At 46.4% G+C, this 8,588-nt stretch overlaps 2 protein-coding genes across 2 annotated transcripts in view; one reads left to right on the top strand and one right to left on the bottom strand.

The window, feature by feature from the left end:
* The window catches only part of C24H19orf44 (chromosome 24 C19orf44 homolog), a 40,032-nt gene that overhangs the window by 9,940 nt on the left and 21,504 nt on the right, over positions 1 to 8,588 (bottom strand). The window lies entirely within an intron of this gene.
* On the top strand, positions 2,022 to 6,829 carry SLC35E1 (solute carrier family 35 member E1). The gene is made up of 6 exons (XM_075524428.1): positions 2,022 to 2,549; positions 3,161 to 3,231; positions 3,628 to 3,765; positions 4,451 to 4,576; positions 5,080 to 5,325; positions 5,780 to 6,829. The coding sequence occupies exons 1-6, from the start codon at positions 2,156 to 2,158 to the stop codon at positions 6,011 to 6,013; spliced, it is 1,209 nt and encodes a 402-aa protein (XP_075380543.1). The 5' UTR covers positions 2,022 to 2,155; the 3' UTR covers positions 6,014 to 6,829.

Here is an 8,588-nt window from a genome sequence, read left to right as displayed (position 1 = left end):
GGAGAAGAGCCTTGGCAAGAGTTCTCCTGCCTTTGAGAGCAGAGTCAAGCTCTTGCGTGATTTTAACAGGGTGTTCCTCGCCAGGTATACATTAAGTTGGTTCTTTCCCTGGAAGACAGCTGAGAAGGTTTGGTTTATTTTGAAGTCATTCTTGTTCAGACCTCCTCCTTTGTGATCTGGCTGGTATTGAAATGTGTGGGTGTCTCAGAAATCTGAACTGATGTCTGTTTGCTTCCATCTCTGAAATCTGAGGTCGGAGAGTGAAACCAGAAAAAGCGGTTTCCAAAAAAATGTTTCCAAGTATATTTTCAGTTTAATTCCATTTTGTCCTTCTGCAGCTGCTGAGGGCAAGCAGTGTGTTTTAGAGCTGGGGAAAGCTACTGTCTTGCAGTTCAGAAAGGTAGATCTGATGGCAGAGGGCTAAAAAGCTGGTCATTGTGGAAAATGCTTGGGTTTTGTTTATGTAAAAAATATTGTGCATCTTGCCTCCCCCTGCCCCGTCTCCCTCTTTCCCTCAATGCTTTTATTTGGGAACAGGGTCCATGCTCTTTCGAGGCCTTTGAATATAGGGCAAACTTCAGGAAATGACAAAATATTACATTACACTTCATAAACCCCATCTTTTTCTCCACTGCTTACACTTCTGATGCAATCGATGGCCCTCGTGGACCACACTCGGTGATGCCCAAAGTTCATCACTGCTTTCAAAGTACATCCAGCTCTCGGTAGCAAACTGACCGTGCTGATGCTTTGCTTGAGGGAGCGTTGGGCGTTAGAGCCAGCCCTTTCCCTAGGGGTACAAAATTGCTAGAGAAACTCGCTCCCACTGCAAGCTTTAAACCTTGCTCCGTACCGAGTTTGTTTCTGCTCTAAGGGTCAACTCACTTGGATGTCATCCAGGGTGAGACGAGGCTTGACAATCTTTATTTCAGCATGCGAGTATAACCAGTTCTGTGAGCTCCAACAAATGTGAATAAGTTTACAAGGTGATATTTTTTTTGTCAATTTTGTAAACAAGTTCAAATGAAGTTTACCGTGTGCGTTACCTGCTGTGTACTCTCATTTTTGCATGAACTCAGTTTCTCTGCTACTGGTTTCTCCTCACTGCCTTACAAAATTTATTCTTCTAATGCTAAAATCTTAAATTTAATATACTGACATCTCTTTCTTGTCAATGGATGACAGGAAATGGCTGATCTGCAAATCTTCTGGGAAGCGCCATTACCTAAAGTGCATGTTTTTATAGGTACATTGATGATGTAGAAATGTCTTTTGACAGACTGCATGGACGAAATAGGCTCTAGACCCCCCTCCTGCTTGACAGGTACTCGTCCATCTTTTAACAGAGCCAACATTACATATTCCTTGAGTTAGTTCTAAAGGTCAGGAACAATTCTCTCGTTGCCTTTGAGTACGTGACCCTTGCTCAGTCGCTGCGCCGACTGCCCTTTTGGTTTCCTGAGGCAGTCCTCGGTGGCTGCGCTGCCATTAAGGCCTGCCTTCCTCTTAGGAACGCGCTCGTGCTGTAAAACCAGCTCCGAAAAGAGAATTTTGTGCAGTTCTTGTACACCACGTTCTCTCCTGGCTTATTTTAACCTGTCGGGCTCCCTCTGGGCCTAGGCTAAAGCACCGTTAAGTCAGCAGCGCTGCGGAGGGCTCCTCTCTCACGAAGTAGCAGGCTTGAACCCCCGGGAGCCCAGGCTCGCGGCCTTAATCTTACAATCTTCACTGCCGCTCTGGGGGCAGCGCTGGGGCGGGAGCCTTCCCCGGCCCCGCACGCTGCCCTACAGCTCCCCGAGCCCGCCCGGAGGCTCCCGCTCCCCCCCCAGCGGCTCCCGCAGCCGCGGGAAAGCGCCGCCGGGGCCGGGCGCTGCGCGAGGGGGGAGCCCGGAGGGGGGCGCGGGGCTGGGAGCGCTGCGGGCCCGGAGGAACGGTGAGTGCGGGGCGGGCGGGCGGCCGCGGCCCCTCAGCGGCGGCTTCCCGCCAGGGGAGAGGGAACGGCCGCGGCGGAAGTGACGCGGGGGGCCGGCCCGGCGGCTCCTGCCGGCACCCGTAGCCGCTGAGGCGGCGGCGGGGCCCCGCGCCGGCCCCACCCCAGGAAGCGACGCGTTGGCGGCGGTGACGTTTCACCGGCGGCCGGGCGGCGCAGGGAGCCATGGCGGCCCCGCTGGCGGCGGCGGGCGGCGGCGGCGGGGGGACGGCGGCGGCGGCGGCGAGGGGGGGCCGCGGGCCGGCGCTGCGCGAGGGGGCGCGGGTGTCGGCGCTGTGCCTGGCCTGGTACGGGCTGAGCGCCGGCGGGAACGTGGTGAACAAGCTGCTGCTCGGCGGCTTCCCGCGGCCCGTCACCGTCTCGCTCTTCCACATCCTGGGGCTCTGCGGGCTCCTGCCGCCGCTGCTGCGCGCCTGGCGGGTGCCGCCCGCCGGCCCGGCCCAGCTGCCGCCCCGCGCCTACCCCCGCTACATCCTGCCGCTCGCCTTCGGCAAGTACTTCGCCTCCGTCTCCGCGCACGTCTCGCTCTGGAGGGTCCCGGTCTCCTACGCGCACACAGGTGAGGCCCGGTGCGTGTGGGGAGGGGGAGTGCCCGAGGGGGGTGTCCCAGCGCCGGTTGTGCTCGTACGGGTGCCCGGTGCAGTGACCTGAAGCCCGGTGCGTGCTCGTACGGGGTGCCCGGTGTGATGTCCTGGGGCCCAGCGTTTGCTTGTACTGGTACGCAGCGCCTGCTTGCACTGGTGCCCAGTGGGGTGACCTGAAGCCCAGCGCGTGCTCGTATGGGTGCCCGGTGTGGTGTCCCGGTCTCTGCTGTGTGCTCGTATGGGTGCCCGCTGCGGTGTCCTCGTCCCCAGTGCGCGCTTGTACCCGTGCCTCGTGCGGCGACCTGAAGCACGGTGTCCTGTGTCCCTGTACGGGTGCCCAGTGCGGTGTCCTGTGCCCCTACGGGTGCCTGGTGCGGTGTCCCAGAGCCCCAAGAACCGGCCCGTGTTTGTAGGAGCGCCCAGCACGGTGACAAGGAGGGATGACCCGGTGTGGGCTGAGGTTATGGCTTTGGTGGGACCGGACCTGAGCCCCTCCTCCGTCCCCAGTGCTCACCCTCTGCTGATGGTGGTTAATGGAGTTGGCCCAAGCTTCGCATCCCCACCGACATTTTCTTTCCGTTCTCAGTAAAAGCGACGATGCCAATATGGGTGGTTCTGCTTTCGCGGATCATAATGAAGGAAAAGCAGACGACGAAGGTGCGGACAGGTTTGCTGAGGTTTCTTCTCTTGGTGGTGTTTGTGGTGTGCTCTGCTGGCTGGGATCAGGAAAGCTCAGGCTTTGGTTAGCTGGGTGAATTCTGTGATTGAAATTAGATCATGCAGATTTTACAAGTTCCTTTTCCTTTTATTGGGAATGTAAAGAAAACACGTCTAAACATTGAGCAAGGCGATGCCCTCTGATACACCGGAGTTGTTGTAGTGTGTGTTGTAGTCACTTAATTTCCTCAAACTACAATAGCATAAAAGTTGATTTCTGGTTCTGTTGCTTTATTCTTCCTTCTCCCTTCGTCCCCAAATCAGCGGTACGTATAACCTCAGCTGAAATGAAAACTCTTAGAAGATGTGAGCTGCTCCTCTCTATTCCTCTTCCAGGTGTACTTGTCTCTGATCCCCATAATAACTGGTGTCCTGTTGGCCACTGTCACGGAACTTTCCTTTGACATGTGGGGACTCATCAGCGCGCTTGCTGCTACTCTGTGTTTTTCACTTCAGAACATCTTCTCAAAGAAGGTAATAGTTTTGCCATTCATAACATTGGTCAGAAGCATCATCCGTTAACAGGATAGCGTGTATTTTCCAGTACACATATATATATATTTTTTTTTTCTAAGTTGACTTTGTAGTCAAAGGAGCCCAAAGTAACGGTTGGCTATTTTGTATGCCTGTTCTCTACAGCTCTTCCTACCTGTCAAAGTTGTTACGCTGAAAATTGGGCAGAACTCAGAGTTTATCCTGAGCCTTTTCTTTACTCCTCGGCATGGATGGTTTTTTTTCTGCTGACAGTTTGATAGTGCTTAAATTTTACTGTTCCTTTGAACGCTTTTAATGTATCTTGCTGTATCAAATCCCTTCTCTGTCAGTGTCAACACTAGGCACTCCTTAAAATCTTAGAAACAAAGTTAAAATGTATGTCTTGAATCTATTTAGTTACAAAATAATTTCTGGTTTGTAGAGCATTTCAAATGTATTACTATCTTGTTAATACTAAGAGTCACCACACAAGAAACCATTGGTTTTCAAATGGGCATCTGTTTTTCTTTGGTCATCCTTATGGGAAATTCATACTATATCACTATTTACTTATTTTCATAATTAATCTGTTGTCCAAAGCTGTTACTGTTACATGGCTCTGAATCTCCACTGGTGACGTGAGCAGTAGCTGAAGAAAGGCTGTTTAATGATGGTTTTTTGCTAGGTGTTAAGAGATTCCCGAATACATCATCTTCGGTTGCTGAACATACTTGGGTGCCATGCTGTGTTCTTCATGATCCCAACGTGGGTTTTGGTAGATCTTTCTTCCTTCTTAGTAGAGAATGACTTGGTAAGTGTTGTATTTGGGAAACTGTTCGCTATTAAGAAAGAAAAGGGGGGGGCCCAACAAACACCACCACCCATACCAAAAAAGTGCACTTAAGTGTTTCAGTGTGGTTCCTCACTGGCATGGAAGGAACTGTTTTGAAACACCTGCAAATTGTTTCACAAAACAATATGAAAAAAATAAGCGTAGTGTTTATTGTGAGAATTCAGCTCAGGGTTGGGAGAGGTAGCTTACGTGACGGTGTAAATCTTGGGAATTACTAGCTGGAGAGAGGAACAAACGCACCCAGAACGTGTGTTACGAGTATGTAGAGAGGTGTTTTCTCAGGGTTGGTGGTTGCATAATGTAACATACTTGGGTGCCTCTCTAGAGTTAAGCTGCGGATGTTCTTCCTGTCAAAGGCAGGTAAGAAGTGACTCAAGTTGTATTTGTGTTTCTTTGTCTCTTATCTGAAACCTGAGATGATTTTTTTTTTTTTTCCCTTGTGATGTTTGTCTTTATAACAGAGCACGATGTCTCATTGGTCCTGGACCTTGATGCTGCTTATAATCAGTGGATTCTGTAATTTTGCCCAGAATGTCATTGCCTTCAGTATTCTTAACCTGATCAGCCCACTGAGTTACTCTGTCGCAAATGCCACAAAAAGAATCATGGTCATCACAGTGTCCCTTATAATGCTTCGCAATCCAGTTACGAGCACCAACGTCCTTGGAATGATGACAGCTATCTTCGGGGTCTTCTTATATAACAAGGTAAGGGGTTTATTTGTTTGTTCCTTTATTCAGGAAACTCACTCGAAACAGTCTAGTAGCTTTGAATGATTTTTTACAGCAAGTTAACAGCTAGCAGAACAAAAACGTAGAACGCGTGGCATAAAACTTCATTGCAGAGGAGGTACGCGTATCACCTCAGCGAAGTACTCGGGCGCTTGGGTCAGGCCAGCTGCTAGGCCTCTAACAAACTTAAATTTTGATTTTAGTATTTTCTTGAAAAATGAAGATTGGGAAGTAAATCGCTCAAATCTCTTGAGCAAAAGAGCAACTTACTGATTTGGCATATGAGGGGAATGAGGTTTTTATTAGGAGTCACTAATACTTTAAGACTCTAATAGGCACAGATAGTAGTGTCATTGTAAAACTGTATGCTTTGTTCTAGGTATATGAATATGTTAGGTGATATCTAAGAGAAACTTTCTTTCTTTCCTAGACAAAATACGATGCAAACCAAGAAGCAAAGAAGCAGCTACTTCCAGTTACAACTGGAGACCTTGTGAATTTGGACCGGCATCGAAACACTCCTGAAAAGTCTCAGAACGGACTTACGGCATTTGCACAACATGGAGACTATCAGTATGGTCGAACCAATATCTTAACAGACCACTTCCAGTATAATCGGCAAAACTATCCCACTACCTACAACTTAAATCGTTTTGATATATAGAATCCTGGCAAACAGGTATAGACTGTGATATCAAAGTGTCCCCAACATTATCAGAAACTTTTAGTACATCCATGAATGTAAAGGCGTTTTATTGTACAGTTTTTGCAGAAGGGAAGATGCATGTGTAGTGAAAGCGGTACAGACCTTCAACTTCGGCTAAGCAGACCTTTAAACCTGAAACAGCTAGATCTGACACTGGAACTAAATGCGCAGTGTAGCTCTTGTACAGAGATTCTGGTGAAATGCACGTACAGAACTTCAGAGTAAAACATCTGCTGTCACCGCTCCTTTTCAGAGTCTGTCAACTGATTATCCTTTTGGCAGCTAAATTCTGGCCACCTTTGTTCTCCACCTTTAATTTGTTCTCTGATATGTTTTGATGGTACTTAGGTGAAGCTTTCGGAAAGAAGTGAATCTAAGACGTACTTCTGGTTATCAGGATTTGTCTGTTTGAGGAGGATTGACTTATGTGTATCAGTTGCAGACAGGTGGATCTGAATTCATCTCGAGCAACTATGAAACTTCATGTGGGTATTAATGACTTTTGTGCCTATGCCTGCGGTTTTTGATGACAAACCAGAAGTGTTTCTGAAAGAGTAGACAGTAGAAAGATTGATCTCTCCAAGAAGCGTACTTCAGGCATAGAGAAACAGAATTCTCTAAAATCACTGTTGTCCCAGTCACTGTAGATAACAAACAAACAGAGCTTAAGATCATAATTGTTTTCTGAATAAGGGAGTCCTGTAACTTCAGACATTGCTCTTCCTTGGCAATACAGAAAACACCTTCACAAATAAAGTGTTTGGAATAATGTGATTTTTTTTTTTTTTACTTGCTTCACACCTGTTCTTACAAAACTCTTTTGTGCTTTAGAAATTGAAAGGTTTAAGGTGTTTTCTTCTCAGTTTTATGTATAAATTATGCTCTCTCAGATGATTCATATATTATGAATGCATTAATTTGAATAATCATCATTCTTAATTGTTAAGTCTATCTTTTTAGCCCCAATTGTTTTTTTAAGTTTCTTAGTTACTGCTGTTGGAGTTGCTGTGTGCATTTAGCCTGACTTCCACTTTCTGCTGAAAGAAGTTAAATTTTGTATCCTGCTCTGTTCCTGCAACTCCCCTAGCTCGAATAGTAAATTGTTAAGAAAACATTATCTGAATCAGCAGTAAATAGATAATTTATGGTTCAGACAAACTGATTCAGTTAGTATAAATGAACGTACTTAATTCTAGACAAGTTGATTGTTGTGCGTCAGATACTGCATTTGTGCATGAAAGGAATGAAACCAGTTGAACTTGTGTTTCACTGAATCAGATTGTTATTGTTCTTACTTTAGCAAAAGAAGATTTTAGGGGCCTTCTTTCCTTAACAGAGAAGCTGTTGTACAGTGAGATTTTTGATAGCATAAGGATTATGTTTTTACTAGAGAGGTATTAGATACCAGTGGCAAAATTTAGGGTGTGGTACAGAACACTCCCTCCACTTATTTATTGCTTTACAAACGACCGTTTCCATGATGTGAGATGATGATCTGGCTCCTTTCTGGATAATAAAGGATTTATTTTTAAGTGCAAAGTCGACCTGATCTTATTCTTTTGGCTGACTGTGGAGGTGGTTACATAGACTGCCTTCCACCATACAGTCCAAAAGAGGAAATGGTCCTTCTGAAACTTCAGAGATGGGTTAAATATGCTGCTAATGTTTGTGAGCAGAACTTCCTTGACTGGAGTTGAATCTGTTCATGCTAGCTTAGAACTTGGGCTTTTACTTTAGAAAATCTAAATAAATCATTCCCGAAGCCAGGTTAACAAGAATAAGATAATGACGAGAAGCGTTCTTTCCGATGAAATTCCTTTTGCCTGTTCCAGTATTAATTTATGTATAATTATTTCTTTTTAATATGGGAAAGTGCAAAATGTGTATTTCTAAGGCTCACTTCCCAATATTTAAGTGCTTTTACATCCATGTAAAAAGGATTGTGTGGACTCTGGGTTTGGATTAGGTTCTGGCTCTGCAAAGGACTGATTTGACGATGAAATATTTAGGCTGAGATTATTAAGAGGGGCTGAAGTCTTCGACTGCTTTCAAAGGGAGCTAGCTGTAAACTGTTAGACTCCCGCAAATGCTTAACTGCGTTCTTTGTGCCTCAGTTTCCCATTTGGAAAATGGAGATGATTCTTCCCTACTTCATAGGGGAATGAAATACCAGAAAAAAGTAGCGGTGGGGGCCCCAGGGATGTACAGGCATGCTGTGAGTTCATCTGTCCATCTTCTGGTACGCCTACCGCTGCACCATCTTCATACAACTTGACCTGTTACTTGCAATAAAGCTCCGCATGCTTTATTCACAGATCAGAGGCTTTATTAAATATATTCAGATGGTTTCCTTTTAAAGAACCCAACCAGATCTTTTTTGCAACTGTTTTCAGAGAAAGTTTGCACCGCAAACTTACTGTGGCAGGTCTTTAGCTCAGCTTTTTCTGTCAAGAGCACAGTAGCAGGTGAGGGCTTTCTGTTGAAAATACCTTGTCCCAAATTGCGGTCTGGGCTCGTGGCCTCACTGTGTCTC

Source organism: Mycteria americana, chromosome 24, assembly GCF_035582795.1.
Source record: "Mycteria americana isolate JAX WOST 10 ecotype Jacksonville Zoo and Gardens chromosome 24, USCA_MyAme_1.0, whole genome shotgun sequence".
Taxonomy (NCBI): Eukaryota; Metazoa; Chordata; class Aves; order Ciconiiformes; family Ciconiidae; genus Mycteria; species Mycteria americana.
The sequence above is the reverse complement of the archived record's forward strand: the minus strand, read 5'-3'. Positions and strand labels throughout refer to the sequence as shown.

Coding starts and splice junctions, on each gene's coding strand:
- SLC35E1 (XM_075524428.1), top strand. CDS start 2,156: ATGGCGGCCCCGCTGGCGGCGGCGGGCGGCGGCGGCGGGGGGACGGCG. Junction 3,232..3,627: donor AGGAAAAGCAGACGACGAAG/GTGCGGACAGGT, acceptor TTCCTCTTCCAG/GTGTACTTGTCTCTGATCCC. Junction 4,577..5,079: donor TCTTAGTAGAGAATGACTTG/GTAAGTGTTGTA, acceptor TCTTTATAACAG/AGCACGATGTCTCATTGGTC.